Source organism: Rhipicephalus sanguineus, chromosome 4 (assembly GCF_013339695.2).
Source record: "Rhipicephalus sanguineus isolate Rsan-2018 chromosome 4, BIME_Rsan_1.4, whole genome shotgun sequence".
Classification (NCBI taxonomy): domain Eukaryota; kingdom Metazoa; phylum Arthropoda; class Arachnida; order Ixodida; family Ixodidae; genus Rhipicephalus; species Rhipicephalus sanguineus.
In genome coordinates, this window is record NC_051179.1 from 146,644,950 (window position 1) to 146,668,904 (window position 23,955).

The 23,955-nt window shown below is 48.1% G+C and overlaps 1 protein-coding gene and 1 pseudogene across 1 annotated transcript; one reads left to right on the forward strand and one right to left on the reverse strand.

Moving 5' to 3' along the window:
* The first annotated feature begins 653 nt into the window (after nt 1-653).
* Nucleotides 654-1,259, forward strand: LOC119391697 (uncharacterized). The gene has a single exon (XM_037659357.1). It carries the CDS (start codon nt 654-656, stop codon nt 1,257-1,259), a length of 606 nt encoding a protein of 201 aa, XP_037515285.1.
* An 18,280-nt stretch (nt 1,260-19,539) lies between these two features.
* Nucleotides 19,540-21,832, reverse strand: LOC125758324 (putative nuclease HARBI1; annotated as a pseudogene).
* Between the last annotated feature and the right edge of the window lie 2,123 nt (nt 21,833-23,955).

Below are 23,955 nucleotides of genomic sequence, written 5' to 3' on the forward strand. Positions count from 1 at the left end.
GCACGGTGTCAGCGAAAGCACAGTCTTCAAGGTGAGGAGAGAGGCCAAGGCTTCGTCTTCTTCGGGCGGCAATCTCTCGACGCCCTCGCGAAAGCGCCCACAAATGCGGAGAAGAGAAGACGCAGCACGAAATATGACAGCTTCACGTTGTGCGCGCTGAGGTCATGTGTGCACGATTTCTTTCGCCGCAACGAGATGCCGACGGTCGAGAAGATAACCAACGAGTTCTCGAACCGTATGGATCTCCCGTCACTGAAGCGCTGTATACTGTGCGGCGCCTGCTTGCCGAGATCGGCTTCAAGTACGAGAAGAGGTGCCGCAACTCGCTGCTTATCGACCGCGACGACATCGTCGAGTGGCGGAATCGCTACCTTCGTGACGTGGAGCCCTACCGGGCGGAAGGCCGAAAGATCTTCTTCCTGGACGAGACATGGGTGACGGCGGGACACACTCAGTTGATCGTATGGACAGACACCGTGCTGCAGAAGCGCGGACGCCTGTACGCTCGCGCAAATGGCCTTTAAACGGGTCTGAAACAACCCTCTGGGAAAGGCCAGCGCCTGATCGTCACGCACATCGGCAGTGAAGATGGGTTCGTAGACGGCTGCTTGGATGTATTCCGAGGGCGAAAAACAGGCGATTACCACGAAGAAATGGACGGCAATCGCTTCGAGGGATGGTTCGGCGACGTGCTGCAGAAGTTGCCAGCTGGTAGTGTCATTGTTTTGGACAATGCATCTTACCACTCCCGGCGAGAAGAGAAATTGCCGACGACGTCCTGGAAGAAGGAAAACATACAAGAGTGGCTGAATAGCAAGGACATCGCCTACAGCGCGACGTTAGTGAAGAGGCAGCTGCTTGAGTTGGTGGCATCTGTGAAGCCACTCTTTCTCAGCTACATCATAGACAACGCAGCTGCAAGGGCCGGTTGCGTTGTGCTCAGGCTCCCGCCGTACCACTGCGAATTCAATCCCATTGAGCTCGTGTGGGCAAAGGTGAAAAATGGTATCCCTGCGGACAACCGAGACTTTAAGCTGTGCACTGTTGAAGACATCTTGAGGGAAAAAATCAAGAACGTAACGGCGGAAGACTGGAGGAAGAAGATCCGGCATGTGATGGAACTGGAAGCCAAGTTCCGAGTTGACACGTCTGGAAGTGGCCATGTCCAGCCCATCGTCATCCAACTGGGGGAAGATGACACTGAAGAAAGCGACTCTGACTGCGAGCTGTCCGGCATTGAGCCCCTCGAGGAAGCTTAACGGCTACCTTTTAATTAAATAACAGCCCTTATCAGGGCTACCTAAATGTTGCCGGTGGGGATGTTGTGTTCAGTCATCCACCCCGTGACCCCTCAAATAAGTAGGCAGTTCATTTGACGGCGTATTGCTTTTAATGGAAGTTCAATTCTGAAAGAGCAACGTCCTGCACACCTTTTGCTCAATTTAACTACTGGCATGGAAACATGCTGAAATGCTGGCAAATCGAAATGCAAACATAATTATTAACCCTGAAAAACCATGTGGCGCCCAAGATCCTCATCCAGGCAGCCACTGTCCAGCTTGACAGGCCCGTTGATGAGATAGCTGCAGTCAACGCGAAATTGACAACCACTGTTAACAGCTAGCACGCCACAACACATTAATGTGGTTTCATTGTTTGGGTATCTAGCTCATGCAAGTAAGGAACAATTATAAAACATCATTACTTTAGTGAAGCCCAAACTGCTCATTCGTGCAGCCATTGCCATGTTGTGGCGCCCTATGGTGAAGTAGCAGCAGCCGAGGCGAAGTTGACTGCCAATGTTGGCAGGGCGTATGTTGAAACGAAAACAAAAGTGGCTACGTTGGAACCACCGAGAAGCTTTACATGCCCCTAAAGGCCAATCAATGCAGCCAAGCAATAACGGGGACACACCGTCGGCCCAGTTTACTCCATAGCATAGTCACTGTTAATTTCACTAAGCTGCTTCAAAAAATAATATCAAAGCAAGCCCAGTGCCGTGCCCCTGTTGCCCATTTCCAGGTAGTTGTGCCACCCTTAGTGTTCTTTATAGCCTGTTCAGATGAATAATGCCAATGCAAGCACTGCGAGAAGCAATTGTAAGCTTCAGGTCTGCCGAGGCAGTCATGTTGGAGCCATCGACAAGCTTTACATGCCCCTAAAGGCCAATAAATGCAGCCAAGCAATAACAGGAACACACCGTCCGCTCAGTTTACTCTACAGCACAGTCACAGTTAATTTCATTAAGCCACTTTAACACATAATAGCAATGCAAGCCCAGTGGAGTGCTCCTGTTGCCCGTTTCCAGGTAGTTGTACCGCTCCTATTGTTGTTGACAGCCTGTTGAGATGAATAATGCCAATGTGAGAAGGCCCAAGGTAATCACTGAGGCAGCAGCCACCGTCGAGCTTGAGGGGCCGAGTGGTCAAATAACGATAGTCAGGGCACGCTTGAAAGACACCGTTAGCAGTCTTGCACTACAAACCACAGTCACGTCATAGCCATTGTTGGTAAAATAGCAGTAGTCAACTCCAAATTGAGAGCAACTGTTCGCAGCTCGCATGCCAAAGCACAGTCATGTGGTTGCACTGTTTATTTTGGTTATCTGGCTGAGGCAAGTAATGAAAATAAGAACAATTATAAAACATAATTTGCTTAGTGACGTCCATAATACTCAATTCGGCAGGCACCGTTGATCTTTACGGGCCCCATGGTACTTAATTGCAGTAATTGGGCGTACGCTTGAAAGGCACTGTTAGCATTCTGCACTTCAAATCATATAAATGTAGTAGCCATTGTTTAATTTGTTTATCTGACTGGACAAGTAATGCAAACACAAGCACAATTATTAACCCTGAATAACTCTGCTAGCATTTTGTGCTTTTTTTTTGGTACTGAAAAATGCCGAGTAAAGTTAGATGTTTTACTGAGGTACTTTGGCCATCGAACAAGCCCTAGGCAAAGTGACAGTCAGATTCAGACAATGAAATTGGTGAAGTAATAAATGGTGAAAGTTGCAAAAGCTCTCGGTACACTACTTTACTGTGCTCCATTCACTGAAAAATGCCTTTATAACGATGATAGTGTCAGACAGGAAATGACAGCCCACTGCACAATATTATTCGTATTGAAAATGTGTACCACCATATGTGATGGGCAGTGAAACCTGTTTACGAAGACTGGAAGCATGAAAAATGCAACAATATAGCAAGGTGCCGTTTCACAATATGGCACCCTTTCATGTGCACTTCTGAAGAGCTGCCGCATGCACTGATGCATAAACACATGAACAAGGGTAATAAGTGAAATTAGTGGGCAATCCACGGGATTCTTTTAAGATAATGTAGCTCTGTAAGCTTCTTTGTTGTCACAGCTGATAGACCTATCTTTTTTTGCACGTTGGTTAGTCACATTGTGGCAACAACGCAAGAAGCAAGGACAGAAAAATAGGAGAAAACAAAGCAAATAGGCAGACTGAGAAGACAAGGTGGACGAGAGAGAAAGGCTTTAGTGAAGTCGAAGAGGTCAGTCGCGCTATTCAGAGGACTTGGTGCTTTGAATGAGATGACTATGAGTTTAGGAAATTCTGAAAAAAAAAAGACGCAGCTGAAAGACAATTTACAAAAACAAACGCTAACATAAAATAAAAAGACAGAGAAAGGAATGAACACAAGCACGCACAGAAGCACGCACATATTTACACATGCGCACAAACGTAAGCGTGAGAACTAAGAAAATCTCAAATATAAAGGAATGGGGGAGATAAAAAATATAAACAAACGCCAGAAAAAACGCACACACATTTACAGACAGGTGTGCGTAGAGGTATCATGAGTCGGTTCACAAGCTGATATATGTCCACGTTGTCAAATGTTTTTTTTTTTTCGTCTTTTGCACCGTTGCCTGAGCGGTCATAGGAATTTTTAGTGGCAACATATCACGAGAATGGAAAAGCAGCTCAGAGCTTTGTCATGGGAAAGCATAGCGAGCTCTGGCAGCACACCTCATACGTGATTGTGTCACAGCTGGCATTCTACAGCTGGCGCGCGGTGAGCAATGAGAACTACAGAACGACGCGAATTTACGCCAAGTTCCCTTTTGAAGGCAGCGGTTTAACGGTCATAATTGGTTCGACTTGGTTCTGGGGCGAACAAACATCTGACCGTTGCTAATTCAACCACATTCCCTCAAGCAGCGCGTGTTAGGAGAGCAATCAATCGACGTTGCTACACAACACAGGAACAACGCAGCCATACCCTCGGCTATCTTATAACACTACTGCTAACAATCGTTCGCGCTGAGCTGGCAGAAACGAATTTTTGCGTGGGAGGTCGCTTCCACAAATGTATTCCGTTGATGAACTCGTAGGTTTGTTCCATCCGCGTACACTTTTCTCATTTCTCTCGAGAATGCTTCTGCTCGATCACCTCACCACGTCCGACGGAAAACACAGCGACACGGTACACGAGCACAACCACCGCTCACAGTAGGCACCACACAGCGCACTTTGGCAAACTTCCCTCGACATAACTTCACTTCGGAGCAAAACAAAACACCATGGAACGAACACACACTATGTTTGCTTGCAGCGGTGTGTCGCCGCCGCGTCCCGTTTTTCAGACGAAGCGAAGCGCAGCGTCACCGATGCTCGGTGCAGTCTTCCTTCGCCGGATAATGGCTCAGAACAAACACACGCAGTACAAATGGTGCATCGTAAGCTCGCAATAATATTTCCGGCATGACAGGCCACCAAAAACAGCTTAGGAATTCACTCTGACGAGGCATGCTCACAGCTGACGCGACTCGGCCGAGTTCGAAGCGCGGGCGGCCATCTTCTCCTTGAGCGGAGTCACCGGCCGTCCGGCTCGTGACGTCAGTCTAGAGTGCGCGCCCATTGGCGGAAGTGCGTGTGCATCCGCCTTTGAGGTGCAAATGCCGCTTTTTTCTAAAGTTGTACCCGACTATAGTTGCTTTCGGATGTGATTTTATTGATTTATTGATGGACATATTCCGCCATTTTCGCTGCGTAAATAATTTATTTCTTTCGTCAAGACTTGGTCATAAATTAAGCGAAGCTGATAGTAGGCTATCGCAAATCTTTGGCAATATGGCCGGCCCGCAACAGCATCATTATTCACATCACTATCGATAGTATTGTCACGTGGTTGTGACGGTGAAGAATGCTGCAGCGAGACTGGGAAATAATAATAATAATAATAATTGTTGGGGTTTAACGTCCCAAAACCAATATATGATTATGAGAGACGCCGTAGCGAAGGTCCCCGGCAATTTCGACCACCTGGGGTTCTTTAGCGTGCACCTAAATCTAAGTACACGGGCCTCCAGCATTTTCGCCTCCATCAAAAATGCGGCCGCCGCGGCCGGGACTCGATCCCGCGACCTGCGAGTCAGCAGTCGAGACTTGGAAATACGGAGCTGTTTATTTGGGCGATCTTGTGCCCAGAAAATCAAAACTCATAATACAAGCGATACAGGCTGCGCATTGATAGCGGCAAGAACAGTTGTCGGTCGTCGAGTAATCTGATCATCGGTGGAACGCGACGTCTTTTATACATCAGTCATTGAACCTTCCAGCGTTATCGCTGGTGCTCGCGTAAGCTCTCGAATAAACCGCGTCCGGCGCGTAATCTTGACAGAATGATCTCAAACAATAATAATAATAATATCTGGGGTTTAACGTCCCAAAACAACGATATGATTATGAGAGACGCCGTAGTGGAGGGCTCCGGAAATTTCGACCACCTGGGGTTCTTTAACGTGCACCTAAATCTAAGTACACGGGCCTCAAACATTTTCACCTCCATCGAAAATGCAGCCGCCGCGGCCGGGATTCGATCCCGCGACCTTCGGGTCAGCAGTCGAGTGCCATAACCACTAGACCACCGTGGCGGGGCAGATCTCAAACAATCGTGAAGCTTTTAAAACATTACTGCGCAGTCTGCGTCAAACGTTCCTAACAGTCTTTGTGGGTGAAACCCGAATACATCAAAATAAAACAATAAACACGCGTAGCAGTAATATCGCTGGTAATGTTAACCATGGTACTACCGATTGCACTATCGATAGTTTGTCGACAATAGTACTATCGATAGTTTGTCTACACTATCGATAATTTCAAAAAAACTATCGATGCTATCGATAGTCAATTTACCGATAGTTCTGCATCACTATTGGGTGCTGGTACACTTTACCATCTGCACCAAAGAGAACCAATGTCAAGGCTGACGATTAATACACAAAATGTTTGGCCAAGAGCTGTTGTCTCATAACATCAACCTCTGTGAATTTTATGCTACAGCACATGATTTACATTGCCTGCGGCTAGAAAATGTTCCATCTTAGTGCGTGCAATTTCGAGATTATCGAATTAGCACTTTCCAATCTAAATGACAGAAAGGCCCGCATGACATGTGTGCTTTGGCGCAGGTACGCGTCTTTGACTTTTCTTCGAGAGCACGTTCTTTCTTGACTTGTCAATTTTGTGACGATACCAGGGGTAGCGTTATGACAACCGCACTTGTCTTTTTTCGCGCCGCCGTCTGGGTGTCGTGAATAATCGGCCCAGGTTCGTTAAAGCCAGGTCGTTACCTGGACACGTGCTCTCGTCGTAATGCTTCTCAAATACTCGCCACCAAAAAAACTGACGATAATGTTACCAAAAAACGGGCGCCCTTTCGGCGTATCGCTAGTGGCGGCGGCTGGCGCCGAAGTGAACTTACGCCATGTCATGCTTCCAGATGTTCAACAGACTTATTTTCATTTTATCATCCTCTTGTTTGTACGCCGTAGTTTTAGCTCATCCGTCGTACATATGTTTCTTATCCTGTGCAACGATCAGAGGCCACAAGCTTTTACATACGACGACGACACGAATGAACACAAACATCGGTGCTAGTGCTCCCTTCGTTCCGTGAACTTTGTATTGCAACGTGCCAAACGGAACCAAATGGTCTGTTAGGGATTAGAGTTATGTTGAACTTGAATAATCATGGCAGAGAAACCCGAGAGTCATCCTAAACACTAATGAGCGCACCTAGCGTGCAGCCAGACAGTGGCCTACGTGTTCGCTCGTTTCCATTTACGTTTCGCCGACTACTTCAAGAGTTCTTCCTATAAGTTAACGCTATTTCATAGTGCATATTCCAAAAACCACACAAGGGCAGCTATAAGAAAACAAACAAAGCAATTGCCAATTTACAGACGTTGCTTAATTAAGAACTACATTGGCATTCTACTCATCATCGGCGCTGCTGCGGGAACGTCTCGTCGGCCGCCGCTGCTTGCTGTTTCAGCCATTTTGAAGCTGACAGCTAAGCGATTATTTGCCAGCGCATTAACACTCGTGAATCGTTGCTCTGTTTTGCCCGTGTACCACGGCGCCTTAACACTCGCGAATCGTTGCTCTGTTTTGCCCGTGTACCACGAAGAACAGCAATACCTTGTGAATTGAGCGTATACGCTGCATACACCGCCGCCGAACCCCACACACTAGAAGGGCGGTGAAACATCGCAGACGCTAGACGGCGCTGCAGCGGTGGAGAGCTTTAAAAACGGCAGCCTCCTTGTGAAATTGGTGTATAGCGCTGCTCTGTGGTGGAACACCTGCTTGCCATGCAGACGACCTGGGTTCGATTCTCACTCAAACCAAAAAAATTTTTATCATTCACTTTATCTGCATCTTTCAAGATTTTTCGTTCACGGAAAAGATGCTTTTTTGCTCAAAACCAAAGGCGCGGACATCGGAGTTTATGCGAAATGAGCTCCTTAAACCTTTCAGCCACATATTATTTATTTTAGAAGTAAGCAACCGGTTTTTGATTTTGAGGTGTGCACGATGAGGGTAGACCAAAAAATCTTTGCTCACACTTTTCAATGAAGAGTAATTAATGTCGGAATTAATTTAAATAATAATTATTATTTACATAATATATCCAATATTTTTCTTAATTTATTGCTTCAACAGTTATTCAGATGGGATAGCATAATGTCCAATAGCCAACATTCCAATTTTCGACGCAAAACTAAAATGAATGCTATATCTCTGAATGGTGAAAGAAGGTGCCTAAACGAAATGCGCGATATATACCTAATATTTCCTTTTGATAAACATTTTTTAAGATTGCACATTGTTCAAATTAAGTTCTGAACTTTAAAGTACGATTTCTTCGCCAATCCCCCAGAGTGAGTATGTGCCATAGTATCGAAGGAAAAACAAGCAAACAAACAAATATGCGAAGAGCATGACCGCTTCTGTACTTTTCCTTGTACTTTCTCTCTTCACACGTGACCTCACTTTGTCGTACGTACTGGCTTGGCACCATATGTAGAGCAGATGGTAAATATGAGCTCTGGGAAAAGAACAACGTTTTATCTTTACTTAGTGACCTAGAAAATTGGTGATTCCGTTTAAAATCACTGGGCCTGAAAGGGTTAACGTTATCGCGTTAAAAATTGTTGGCTGTCTCTTCTCTCCCGCCTTTTATACTCCCGAATTTTATCCGACGCACTTCTCCTCACGCTTTCGCGAAAATCAGTCCAGTGCAGTTGTCGCAGCTTAAAAAAAAAGAAAGGAAAAAGCTTCGGTGCCATGCATGTGCCACTGAGGCAGGAGTAATTATTGAGATGAATATTGCCAGACGCGCTCCTTTCTATTTTTATGTTACCGGCCCCTTACACGTATACTGCCTTGCGCTAACCGCGCCAAAATGTCTGGGAACATTCCAGATTATTCAAGGATCATCTGTTAGGCTTGAACGCGCAAACGCGAACAGCTGAGTCTATGCTGGAACAAACGGGGCCACCAGCGATAAGGCTCGAATGCTCGATGCCGCGTTTATAAAGGCCGACGCGCCTTACCGCAGATCACATTATCGACGGCCGGCGCTCTGTTCGCCACGCGTGTATCGCTTGTAGTTCGGCTTCTCCTTTACCGCGCCTAGGTCCGCCCAAATTAAAAGTCACATTTTTATTTACCCGAATGTCGCCTTTTTGGCCATCGCGACCATGTGACATCTTTGGTGGAAGTGCTGAGTAGTGACACCAGTGCCTCTCGCCGTATTCAAGCGAGCACTGGCGTCGTTTTTCTTGCGCAATGGCGTTCGGCAAAAGAAGAACTTCTTTTGAAGAGCCAAGTACAGCGATGAGCGCTGTTAGGGTGAACACGCTTGCGCGTGCCCGATGGGGCCGTCGGCACTGTCAGCGCCGCGTAACAGCCATTATTCGAAGCATTGCTCATGCAGAGCGCTTGCTCTGCGATACACTCACCCCCGTATTCTTAAACGCACCTTCACTGAACGCTTCGCCTCGACTTCACCAAGTCAAGGCGAAGCCCCCTCCTCCACTCAAGGAGCCGCTGGGTTTCAAGAACGCTCCTTGAGCAGTCCTCCGCCAAGGGGCTGCTCGAGAAACCGTCCTTCACTTGAGTTACGCAAAACGCACCTCGTAGCGAGGGTATACAATAAAATGTTACAATGAATGCAAGAAAAGTCGTTAAAACGCTTGCGGAGGGCTTAAAAAGGATCAAATATTTAAATGCATGAATGGTTCAAACTTACAAGCGGTATTCGAAGCATTTTCAGCTAGTTTCGACAGCAAGTGACGGTATTTTAGCCAAGCCGCGCCAGAACCGAATCCGCTGAGATTACATGCCGTCACATGCCCGGTGGTCGTGCGATTGCTACCCCGCTCTTTTTTCCCGTGTTGTGAGCGCGTAGATTTTGTGTTGTTGTCTATTGGGCACTTTGTGCTCTCTTTGTATTACCGTGGTGTCTGACAGTGCAATGAGTGCGAGCAACCAAGGTTTGTGTATACGGCAGAAGAATGCGAGCTGCTTCGGAACGACCTGCCGGCCTGCCATCGACCTGCCGGCCAATGGGCCCGTCGTTGGCACTTGTAGTGGCGGCAGCCTCGCATATGGCGACACGGCTCCCCAACCCCTACGACAGCGATGGAGCACACACCAGCCAGCCGGTGCTGTCTTTACCGCCGGCACGCATCTTCGAGAGCATGGTGACTGGCAGTGAAGACACCGTGGAAGAGCTGCTCGGTGAGGAAGAAATGGCAAAGCCTGGCAGCATGTCGCAGCTGTTGTGCTGCGCTATGTCAGAATGTACGTATACTGAACATGATGTGTTATATTTCAGTGATATTCAGTTCCGTGACTAATTTTTTTTCGTTCAGCGAATCGGGAACGCAGGAACACACAACAGACGAAGGAAGAGTGCGGTGTGGTTCTTTTTTTTGTTCGTTGCCTGTCCCTGGGCTCCCAGTTTGCTGAACGAAAAATGAATTACCAACTAGCCTACCTTTGGATCCTCCCGTGACTAATGCAACTGTCGAAATGATTTCTGTTTTACTAGAATTTACATGTCCGTAATTATTTTTTATATCTTTAGTAATACTCTCAATCCCGTCAGGAACTTTTCCAGTAGTGGGTTCAAAACTGTGTGCAGTCATTATGCATGCACACAAAAGCCTATACGAAATAATAACCCTAATTACTTCCCATAGATAGCATACCGGGCTGTTGACAGAAAGTAATGCTGTGTAAACAGAGTGATATCACCCGAACTATTCTAATGTACTTTTGTGTGGCTTAGCATGCACTTGCACGGCATGTTTCACATCATGGCTAGCTTGCTGGCCAGCACACCTTTGGGCGTGTAATTCAACTTTGTTCTTTTTGTGCAGATACCCTTTGCCCAGCACCACGCCCCGGGGAGCGAAAGGCTGACTTGCCCAAAAGCCAGTACATTTCAGCTGCGAGAGACAAAACTCGCCAGGCAACTCAACATTGTGCTGCCATTGAAGCACTGGTTCATGAAGCCCGCAGGGGCGTCTGCGCGAGCAGGCGTTTGGTGTGTAGCGACACCACGGACCCGAGCTAACGGGGGGGGTTTCGACCCCCTCCCACGCCTAGCCGTACGTGGCATTGCCGTGTCCGGGGAAAAGGGGATCCTGGGGGTTGAGCCGACGCCGGGTGATTGGACCTTTAAGGCCCCCCGGCTGAGGCAACACACCCCTTTGGCCCCGGCTTCACGTAGACGGCACCCCTGGGCTGACCCACCCAGGGGAAATCGGCAGTCGCCTCTTCCTATCTCTCTCTCTCCCATGTCTTCGTCTTTCTCTCCCACTTTTAGCCTTTCCTGTCTCCTCTTCACTTCTTTTTACTTCCGTTCTTCATGGCGGCAAGGGTTAACCTTGTGTAGTTGCCCAACCTCGGGTAGTTATATTTGGTTATTGCGGCGATGTATGGCTGGCGACTCCAAGTGTTTTACCTTGTAGCGTCCCCTTGTTGGGCTCGGTGGTGGGTGGCCACCATCGCCGCCGAACATCTAACGCTCCGCATGGCAAAATCTTTTCCCCCTCCCAACGATCGGTCCCTGAAAAGGAACCGCACCGATGAAAGCTCCAAAAGAACCCGAACTGATTGTGACCACTTTCCTCGCTTTCTGATCATACACTCTCTTGCAGATAAGGACTCGGTTGCGGCACTGTCTGTTTTCCTGATCGCGAGAACCCTTGAAAACCTGGTAGGCAAAAAGTATGACGCTAAGAAACTCTCATCTGGTGATCTTCTGGTTGAAGTGACCCAGAAAGAGCACTCAGACACCCTCCTGAAACAGAAGCAGTTTGCTCACTTAAATGTGTCTATCACCCCTCACCGCAGCCTGAACTCTGTCCAAGGCGTCATTTCACAACGTGACCTAATGCGAGAAACCGAAACTGACCTCCTCGAAGGCTTCCGAGAGCAAGGTGTAGTCGCCATCCGTCGGATCACCATCAGGCGGAATGGTGAAGAGGTGGTGACGCCCCACATCATATTGACGTTTAATCGCTCCACCCTGCCCGAATCAGTGAAAGCGGCGTTCATTCACTGTAAAGTCCGCCCCTATATACCGAACCCTAGAAGGTGCTTCAAGTGCCAGAAGTATGGACACGGTTCTAACACATGTCGTGGAAAACTCACATGCGCGAAGTGTGGTGCCCACGAGCACCCTACCGAGAACTGTACCACTACACAAGCTGAGTGCCCTAACTGTCACGGGTCCCATGCCGCGTATTCTCGTACATGTGAGACGTTCAAACGGGAAAAGCAAATAATACAGTTGAAAGTGACAGAAAACATCACATTTTCTGAAGCCCGGAAGAAGCTCTCTCTTCTCTCCGGAAGATCGTACGCTGACGCAGCGCGCCGGGGGGCAGGGCGGCGTCTAGTTACGGTGGCCACACAGTACAGCTTTGCTGATGCGTGCCCACCACAGCCCCCCACCAAGCAGCCCCCGGCTGCACCAACCTTCAAAGTCCCGGAGGTCAGTTTCTCACAGACCTCAGGGACGACACCCACAAATGAAAGGGATCCTGTCCCTCTTGACACACCTCCATCAGCCTCCGCGTCTCCACCGGAAGCAATGGAGGTGACACCTGGATCCCCAGCATCTCTGACGCTGACGGCATCCCCCAAAGTGAGGCGGAGCTCATTAGACCGCCTCAAAGGAAAGAAACATCCCCCAGTCCAGCCGCCTCACAAAGGCGGTGAGGTCTGAATAAGTCGCTCCCCTCTCCTCACCCCCCCCCAAAAAAATGGCTGCCGAGACTATCATTCACTGGAACTGCCGAGGACTACTTAAGAACCTAGACGACATCTATGAAATACTTGCCGAACATCAACCCAACATACTTTGCTTGCAGGAAACGCACTTAAACCCAACACACACAAACTTTCTGAAAAGATATGTGGTATACCGAAAGGACAGGCAAGGCACTGCCCATTCGTCTGGCGGTGTCGCTATCGTGGTGCAGAAAGCAGTGCCGTGTCAAAGCCTCAATATACTTACTGATTTAGAGGCAGTTGCAATACGAACCCTAATTTTTGGTCGAATAATAACTGTGTGCTCGCTATATATCCCCCCGGACTACCACCTCTCTGTTGAGGAATTTGAAAAACTCATCGACCAGCTTCCGCATCCATTCCTGTTGGTTGGAGATTTTAATGCGCACCATCCTCTATGGGGATGTAGACGAACTGATTCCCGAGGTTCGTTAATCGAAAACTACCTCCTGTCGTCTGGCTCCTGTATATTTAATAAAAAAGAGCCAACGTACTTTTAATGTAGCGCACAACTCATACACAGCAATAGATCTTGCAATCGGCTCGCCCTCACTCTTGGCAACCACCGAGTGGGCTGCTATTCGAAACCTCTACGGAAGTGATCATTTTCCTGTTTGTTTGAAAAACACAGGAAACACAAATCCCATAGCAAACGCTATCAGGTTTAGAGAGCAGGGTGCTGACTGGATGAAATTTCGAGAACTTTCAAAATTGTCGCGCTCATCAATTGAAAACCTAGATATTGATGCATGCCAAGCCTTGATCACACTACATATTATACAGGCTGCAGAGCAATCCATGCCACAGACATCTAACAAGACACGAAACAAACGAAGACCATGGTGGAACGCGGAATGCCAAAAATGCCCGTGATAATCAAAACAAAGCATGGTCGAAATTCCGCAGGTATCCTACAGCTGACAACTTATATGATTTCAAGTGTGCCAAAGCAAACGGCAGGCGTATCCGACGTGAATCTAAACGGCAGAGCTGGCAGTCATTTCTCTCCTCAGTTAACTCCTACACTGATACGCATAGAGTGTACAACAGAGTTAGAGCTCTTCAAGGACAGAGTACCCATCCAGTGCCTCTTGTGAGTACCGCTGGTGATACACTGGAACACCAAGCAGAAGCCATAGGCCAACATTTTGAGTATATCTTCAGCTCAGCACATTATACAGACTCATTTAAGCGACACAAGCTTGCTGAGGAACGTAAACCTATCCGTGACAGAAGGCCAACCGCAGGAGGGTACAATAGCCCATTTACTATAGAGGAATTAAAGGCGGCTCTGAGAACATGTGGCAACTCAGCAGCAGGCCCAGACAGGATTACGTATGGCATGCTGAAACACATACATGAAGACACACTTGACACCATCCTCTTTCTGTTCAACAACGTATGGTCCTCTGGGCGTCTACCCAAAGCCTGGAAAGAGGCCGTTATCATACCCATCCTTAAACAAGGAAAAGAAGCCACACTTGCTGCCAGTTACAGGCCTATTGCGTTAACTAGCTGCTTGCGCAAGGTATTTGAAAAAATGATTAATCGCCGCCTTGTGTATTACCTAGAATTTAATGGCCTTCTTGACCAACGTCAAGCTGGATTTAGGTCTGGCCGGTCGACAACTGATCAGCTCGTAGCCTTCGAGTCTTATGTCAGGGACGCCTTCATTCACAAGCAACACTGCCTCTCTGTATTCTTTGACCTGGAGAAAGCTTACGACACCACATGGCGTTACGGGATTCTCCGTGATCTGCATTCTCTTGGAGTGTCAGGAAACATGCTCAACACTATTGAAAGTTACCTCTCTGAACGTACTTTCGTGGTTCGTGTTGGTAACGTCTTATCAAAGCGATTTACGCAGGAAAATGGTGTTCCCCAAGGTGGTGTTCTTAGTTGCACGCTCTTCATTGTTAAAATGAATTCCCTAAGTAGTGTACTGCCCAAAACAATCTCTTACTCAGTATATGTGGACGATGTTCAGATCAGCTTCAAATCGTGCAACCTGGCCATCTGTGAACGTCAAATTCAGTTGGCAGTAAATAAACTTTCAAGCTGGGCCGACAGAAACGGTTTTAAATTTAACTGTGGGAAAACTGTCTGCTTACTTTTCTCTAAACTACGTGGCATTAGGCCAGCCCCCAACATTTCAATACATGGACAAACCATAGCCGTTAAGAAAGACCACAAATTCCTAGGTGTTGTGGTTGATGAGAAGTTGACCTTTGTTACACATATCAAGCAGCTGCGATTAAAATGCTTGAAAGCTTTAAACTTACTCAAGATTCTTTCGCATCAGTCATGGGGTACGGATCGTGACTGTCTGCTGAACCTACTGAGCAGTGTAGTGCAATCACGTATTGATTACGGTTCGGTGGTGTACGAATCAGCGTCGAGATCTGCACTAAAGATGCTTGACCCAGTGCACCACCTTGGGCTTCGTCTGGCCACTGGCGCCTTCAGAACCAGCCCGGTAGCTAGCCTCTATGTTGAGGCGGACCGATGGTCATTAGAACGACGAAGACAGTTTACAAGCATCACTTACGCCACTAAGGTGCTCTCCCATGCTGACCACCCATGTCGCGAGCTATTGCAGCACACATCAAATGCCCACCTGTTTTCGAGGCGACCATCAGCTATGCCACCGTATCCTATCCGGGTGGCTTCACACCTTGAAAGCCTGAGCATACCAGTTGCCAATCTCCAACTAAGCTCTCATAAGGACACTGTGGCCCCGTGGGAAATACAGGCTGTCAACTGTGACATGTCATTCTTAGAGGTAGGGAAGCATGGCCCCCAGGTTGCAATAAGCCAACACTTCATGTACTTACAGGCAAAATACAGGTGTGCTGAGTACTACACAGATGCTTCCAAGTCCTCTGCAGTCGCATGTGCAGCACACGGTCCCGAGTTCTCTCAATCTGAAACAATGAATGAACATACCAGCATATTTACGGCAGAATGCCATGGCATACTACTAGCTGTAAGGCACATCCTAAAGAAGAAAGAACCAGCCTCCGTCATATACACAGACTCCCTCAGTGCGGTTACTGCGTTGTCCTCCGGTCAGATAAGCAAAAATCCAGTTATGAACTCTCTTCTAAAATGCATCATGGCTGCTCACAAATCCAAGCTTAAAATTACGCTCTGCTGGATACCGGGACACTGCAACATAGCTGGAAATGAGGCAGCGGACCAACTTGCGAAGTCAGCTGCACTCCGCAGTTCAGTAGACATAGATGTCTTGCCGTATGAGGACCTGAGGCCACACATCAGAAAGAAAATTCGTAGGCAATGGCAAGAAGAATGGAACGCGGCAAGCGAAAACAAACTGCACACAATAAAACCGATAGTCGGACGATACGCTACCGAAAGACGTAACAGACACCAGGAGGTTGCTCTGTGCAGGCTTAGGATCGGCCACACACACGCGACACACTCACATCTTTTAAATAAATCCCCAGCACCGAACTGTGCAAAATGTGGTGATCCGCTGTCCGTCGTTCATGTCTTAATCATGTGTCCGTGGCTCGAACCAGAAAGGAGACGTCACTTCCCAGATATGTTCACATCCCACATACCATCACACCCATCCCTTTTTCTTGGTGACGAGCCCATGTTCCCCCGAAAAAGTGTTTTTAACTTCTTAGCTAGCGTAGGCTTCTTACGTTCCATTTCATACTCTCACTAATCTCAGCCTTCTCTCAATCTTGAGGGAATCACTGAGATCTCTAGTTCAGACGTCATGCAGTACGCACTCCTTGTCCTGACAAGGACTGCTGCCGAGGCTGCGTGACTTCGTAAAGCCCACAGCTTGTGCCCGCTTTGAAACTCATCGCACACAATCTTTTCCTTTAATTATTTTAGGCCCTATACACCACAGTTTTATTTTATTCGTCACCTTGAGTACCACACCTTTTACTTCAGTCGACCAATAACCCTGTGTTTGGCGCTCTTTGGCCTGAGTTGCCCTTGCGCCACTAAAACCTACCATCATCATCACTGGTTCATGAAGGACAGTCTCTTTTTCGTAAGTTGTTTGTCTTGCATGTTTCCATGTACGTTGAGGAGCTGTCCCCATCTGTTATTATTATCAAGGTGTTTGTGTGGTGTCATTGTTGCATGCAACTAGCACCTGTTATTCATTTTCGCAATCACACTATGAAGAGAGTAATTTCCAATGTTGTGTGTTAGCGTAGAAGCATGAAAACACACAAGTAAGTGTGCTTGTACCGAAAAGCTACCATGGTAAAAGGCCTTTCTGATTTCATAGCATACCGGTAGGGTACCAGTTCTGTTTCTTTTGTGTATGCAGACACTACCAATATCGCACCATGGCCAGCTGTTGAAGTCTCGGCTCAACCAGGAGCTATGGGCCTGCCGACATCTACAGTGCAGGCGCCTTCGGTCATAAAGACCAGCTGCACGCTGCTCCAGTAGTGCTGGAGACATGTGGTCTCTCATGTTAGATTGTGTGACTAACATGTAGCAGGCGTTTAGCAGATAAGTTGTTTCTCCACTTCATCGAAGTGGTTTGTTACTGCTGATGTTCATGTAGCTAGTACACTAAAACTAAATTTCCTATGACTCCGGTAGCCATGCAGTATGATGTACTTTTATCTAAGAAGTTATATATAAAATCAGGCCACCATTTGACGTTAGATAAGTGTGATTTACATATTTTGTAGACCTCAGAGAAAGATCCTGGATATACAGTTATTTCAAATGAAATGCTTCACAGGTACGCTGCAGGAAAGCGTTAGTATGTGCTGCCATCGCAACGCTGAGGTTAGAATGAATGGTATTCAAGGTTATATCTGCAAGTAACACTGGCCAGCTGTTACACTTTCATTTTACTTACTGGCCTGAGTTGCATAATGAAGCCACAAGTGCCTTCCACGTGCGTAGCTGATTTGTGGTAGCTGTATGAATACGATGCGTGCATGTCTGTGCATTTATACTCGTACCAACTTGTAACAGTGATACCAACACCGCTTACGTGAGTGAACTTTCTCAACCCTTATGCAATATTTTTTTGTTATGTGTGCAGACATGTCATTCGTGTCAACCCTGTCAGCAACGGAAGGTGCTGCCTCTACAGTATTGCATGCAGTGCCACAATGAATGACAGACACCCCTGCAAGTGGCACTGCACGCGCTCACTCAGTGCCTGCTGAAGGGAGCAACAAGCAACGAACAACGCCGACATCTGCTCCGTAGGGAAACGGGAACGCTTTGGCTGGCGCAGATGCACCTCTGCCATCGAGATCGGCACGAAGCCGCACAGCAGCGGTAGAGCGGGTGCTCGCCCCAGAAGTTGCTGCCCGAATGTAGGCACTAAAAATGATGAGCGACGCAAAGCGGAGCTGCATGCCGTGGTGCTGCGTTTGCGTAGGCAGCAGCTGTCCCAGCAACGACAGCTTCACAGTATGTGAATGAAGCAGCAGCAGGAGCTCCATAAAAATCATGTGCGGCTTCTGGAGCAGCAGCACGAGCAGCGAAAGTGGCGATTTGATATGGAGCGCCAGAAGCACCAGCAGCACGCAGAAAGCCAGCAGGCGGAAAAATAAATGATTCGTTGTCTCTCACACACATTGTTTTTATGTGCAAGACGTACGCCACACCTCTTGTGAAGGATAAAAATACGCTGGAAATTGGCAAGCATGGAAAGGAAACCTAAAACAGGACCAAAGTATGTACATGAAGGACGTGTTAGACATGTCGTCTGTCAAACCAGAAATCCTGATTAACATTCAATGGCATTCCACCTTGTTACGCGAGAGAGTGCTGAAAAGTTCCTCGCTTTGCACAGACAGCGTACAGTGACAGCTTTGAAAGCGCACAGTTATTCAAAGTAATTCCTTCTCAAGCGGATGTCCCTTCTGCATTGTTGTTTAACCTTTAATAGTTACCTAAAAGGAACCCTTGCTCTAAGCCATCAAAACAGGGGTGTCTCAGCATGTCTCATAAAAACGTCGTCGTAATGTTTCTTCAAGACATCATTATGACATCTTCAACCATACGGTAGTTGTAAAAGACCAGGTCACGCGAATATGATCGATGCAGGGCCACTTTGGAACATAAGGCCTGAGTTTGGCAGCCACAACTCGGGACATATATGAGTGTTCATTGCCGACTGTTCCAACATTTCTGCACCCAATTCTGACATGCTCCCAGAAGATTCCCAGGAACTGGGCTGTATATTTGGTAGGTATTCGCCTATTTTTAAGAATCGGCTTGTACACAGCACAGCTTGTTGCCGGATTTTTTGACATTGTTGGGAGGCCTCTTGCGATTCATGTTCAATAGCAAAATATCGTCTTAAAACGACGGAGCCCGCTTTTGAATGAGCTGTAAGGACACGTTCGCCAATGTTTCTGACATTTCAGCGTGAATTTTCTTTGCAAACTTGTTCTGTAGGCCCCGCCACGGTGGTCCAGTGGTTATGGCACTCGACTGCTGACCCGAAGGTCGCGGGATCGAATCCCGGCCGCGGTGGCTGCATTTTCGATAGATGCGACAATGCTGAGGCCTGTGTACTTATATTTAGGTGCACGTTAAAGAACTACAGGTAGTCAAAATATCCGGAGCCCTCCACTATGGCGTCCCTCATAATCATATTGCGGTTTTGGGACGTTAAACCCCGCATATCTTACTTTCCCTATTATTTGACAAAGTATCAAGTTTTCATACGGTTTTAGGTGTCTGTTTCATCTCTTAGCGAAAGGTGACGAAGCCACGAATTTCGCAACACCCCCTAGAACGTGCACATATATGGCTGAAGTTGTTTGTCATCTTAGTAGAACAGAGTTACTTTAGTTAAATTAATTTATTAGTTAAATGCGCGAGCGATCATCCGCGTTCGGCATCGCGAACCGAGCAACCTGTCCGTTTGGTTCGCCACATCAATCTGCGGCCGCCTCAAGTGCTGTGGGATCACGACAGCTGGTGGTTCCGGGTCCTACCAGGTTGTGCAGGGCAGCACAGGCTGTACTGATGACAGCAGAACGCTCCGCCAGGTGTTGCAGCCCCATCTCCAAACACGGGAAGCGACGTTTTCACACATCAAAGGTCCTCTCGATGCTGTTTCGAGTGAGGATGCTCTTTGAACTTACGCTCAATACTCGAGGACGAACGTTACACTTTCGGGTCATAAGCACACCAAATATTGCGGCCAGCGTTCATATTCTATTGTAATATGTGATATGATCAGTGCACAAAATCCAAGAAGCTATACATGTACCATGCGTATTCTAATTGAGGCCTTAAGCACAATAGCTTGGAAATAATTCCGCAAATTTTATAAGGTAAACCAAACCTAAATGTCTACACACTACTAAGCGGCTCTCGGGGCTGTCCGGCGGCGCGTCAGCCGTCGGGGTCATGAGAAAGGAGGGGCACGGGTAGCCAGCATCGCCAAGCAGAAGACCCGGCACTCGCTTGGTTACATACAATGTTGCCAGATGCCGCCAACTAAACAAGCGAATATCACCACAAAAGAAGCCTAAAAAATCAGCGGCACTCGTCTGAATAAGCCTAAAACAAGCGGAAGTTAAAAATATGTTCTCTTACTTGAAAATTATTTTGTAGTGTGAAACAAATAGTGCAAGCACATATGGAAGGAGAAAAAGTTTATTTATATTACTTTTTTCGTTATTGTTCATTCATTTCACGTAATAAAAATAGGCGCTTGAATGACTGAAAACACTGAAGGTTGTTTCTTGCACTTCACAACCCAACGCTACACAGTCATCGTCACTGGTATCCAATACATCTTGATAATCCATGTCATCCAGTTCCGCGGAACCACGCATGTTCTTCGAATTGCACACGCGCGCCGCGGAGCTCATCCCACGTGGTTTTCGAGCCGGAGGCACAGACGGGTCTTCTACTTTACTGTTCACATGTAAACAAGAGAGAAGAATCTTGCCAGTCGAAATGACCAACTTCCCGCTTCGCGAGGCTTCACTGAAAGTGACGTCAGTCTCTTCTGAGGTTTTCTTCCGCCATGCTGTAGCGCCTTTATAAATATCGCCAGGAGGAAAAGAAGGGCCTAGGAGCGCCAGATGAGTGCTTAGAGGGGGGGGGGTCGTATATTTTGACGCAAGCCATGTGTTCGACGACAAATACACGTGCCGGGCACTGAAATCATATTTCCTGAAAAAGCGCGAGTAAGCCCAAAAAAAACGCGACACGCGACTCTAAGGATTTCCAGGCGACTCAACCAAAAAAGAAGCCCAAATCCACTTATAATAAGCGGAACTGGCAACTCTGGTCTCATAGAGAATGCGTGCACGACTGTTGTCGAATATACGACTGTCGTGCACGGATCCAAGCCAGCTGGCGACGACGTCGAAGAACTGCAGCTTCGGCCCTGCAATGACCTGTTGAAAAAAATATATATATTGCATGTTGTGCTGTTTTTCTGCTGAAACATAAGTAAACTACGTAGTACATCATGCATGTGTGATCTTTCAGTGCAGTAGCATTCACTGTTATTTCTGGCTACAGCCAAACAATTTCAAAGACGTTGCAAGACTTGCATTCGTGTGCCTCTTAAAGCTGTAATCACAGGACGGGCGGGATCACGGACGAGTCGCTTGGCATGTGACGTGATTCGGATCGCTATGCAGCTAGCATTCACAAGAGAGGGGTGAATTCACGCTACAAAGGAGGATTTTGGTATTTCCCGCTGAGCATCCCAACTGTGATTTGGGCCTCCGTCGTTTCGGGAATCGCTGAATCGCTTACGTACAACGTCACGGAACACGTGACGTTGTACGTAATCCACAGGCTCGAAGCGCGACTTGCTCCGTCGTGTAGATACATTTTTACACGGCCGCAGCATCGCGCAGTCAAAAAGACGCCCCACCGTTCAGAAGAGTCTGAACGGGGAACTAATTGAGTTAATGGATAACTACCGTAGCTGATTCTTTTGTCAATGTGCCGTTTCATGCATTTTTTATTTAAATTGCAAAAAGCATATATAATGACATTAGTATATAATGTGAATGTTAAATTATTATTCTTTGAAACTTTGAAGAAGTAGCAAGCTACCTGAACGTTTATCGAGAAGTAGCCCTTCCGGTAGAGGTACACTTCTCCATCCGGCCCACCAGGCGTTTTGATGCGAATGTGGATGCACTCTATGCACCCTGTCACCTCGGGAAATGTCGCGATGCGGTAGAACCCCACCATCGTATCGCGGAAACCGTCGTCCGAGTTGGGGAACTTCATGACGTCCGGGAACAAGTGCGTGGCGATCAGTCGCGACACACGTTCAATAACGCGGCTCACTGTCGGCTGGGACACAATCACGAGGTCGCCCGCCACTACTTGAAATGTGCCCGCTCCATAGAAGCGCAGCGCAATCAGAAGCTGTATCACTGGTGGAAGAGGGCGGCCACGGTTGCTGCAGCTCTGCTCAAGGGGCAAGCACTGAAGCAGCTTTTCCACGCTGCTCTTCGTGAAGCGGGAGCGTGCGTGCGAGGAATCCGCTGCCCGTGAAATGTTCCGTGGGGTTCGACCGGTCCCTGAAGAGTGGTCGCGGTATGTCCATGCAGTCCTCTACGTCGCTGAACAGCTCGTCAACGAGGAGCGATGGTAGCTCTCGCGTTACCTTGACAATCTCAAGTGAAACAGTCGAGATTTCCTCAAGTCGAAGTGCGTTTCGAGTGAAGGGCGCTTTGTGAATCGGAAAACGGCCCTCAAGGAACGTTTCGAGCAAAGGGTCGAGTCGAGGAGCGTTTGTGAATACGGGGGTCATTCCACCACGCTCACCACGTCATGGATACGATTGCTGTGCATACGCTTGTGTGCGCGCGGTGGAAAGAATATTTCGTAGCACGTGCGATGCGCATGCGCAATGTTTCCAGTGATGACCATTACGCGGCGCTGAGAGTGCCGTCGGCCATGCGCTCGCTTGTTCACCCTAACAGTGCTGCTCACTGTACCTTCTCGTGGTACCTCCAGCACTGCGGCCGGAAGTCCTCCAGGCCCTGCACGACGACCCGACGGCAGGGCACCTCTGTGTTTCCCGCATGTTTGCAATAATACAGGAAAAGTACTACTGGCCGCGCCTTGCGCCGACGTCACTCGCTACGTAAAGACTTGCCGAGATTGACAGCGACGGTAGACACCGCCGAGTAGGCCAGCCGGACTTCTGCAGCCCATCGAGCCACCTCGCCAGCCGTTCCAGCATATCGGGATGGACTTACTCGGGCCGTTCCCGAAGTTGAATTCTGGAAACGAGTGGATCATCGTAGCTACCGACTCTCTCACCCGCTACGCCGAGACGAGGGCCCCGCCCAAGGACAGTGCCTCCGAGGTAGCCGAGCTCTGTGTTGAGAACATGGTCCTACGTCAGAGCACCCCAGAAGTCCTCATCACTGACAGAGCTACGGCCTTCACTGCTGAAATAACTCATGCGATATTAAGATACAGCCAAAGAAGCCACCGCCAGACCAGAGCCTACCACCCACAGACCAATGGCCTCACCGAGCGTCTTGATAAGACCATCGCCGACACGCAGGCCATGTACGTAGACGTCGAACACAAGACGTGGGATGTCATCACTCCTTGCGTGGCCTTCACATACAGCACGGCCGTACAAGAAATGACACAAAGGAAGAACTTAGTCTAGGGAACGAGCCCAGCAACGACGCCCGATGGAATTGTGCCAACTGCCACCGAAGAAGGCAAACTCGACGTCGCCGCCTATTTGAAACGTACCGAAGAAGGCCGACAGCTCGCCCGCCTGCGCATCAAGAACCAGCAGAGGGTCGGCAGCCGTCTCTGCAATCTTCGACGACGCCACGTGGAATACGAACCCTGTGACCGTGTGTGGGTGTGGACGTCGATACGCTGACGTGGACTTAGCGAGAAGCTTCTTCGGCAATAATTCTGGCGGTACAAGGTGCTTCGACGTCTGGGGGCCCTAGACTACGATGTTTTCCTCGTAGGCATTACGAACTCTCAACGGCGCCGTGAATGACCTGACCTCGTCCATGTCGTGAGCCTTAAGCCGTTTTATGAGCCTTAATTAGCCGTCAGTGGAACTGAGAACTGTACTTTTTTTTTCCTTTATTATTGTACTTTCTTTGTGTATCCAGTTCCATCTTATGTTAAAGCATCGGGACAATGCCTATTCAGAGGAGGGCAATGCCACGCGCGCTCCTTTCCTTCTATGTTTTACTGCCTTGCGCTAACCTACTGCCTTGCGCTAACCGCACCATAATGTCTGGGAACACTCCGGGTTATTTTAGGATCATCTGTTAGGCTTTGAAGATCATTTGCCGTAGTCACAGCTAACAAACATTCTT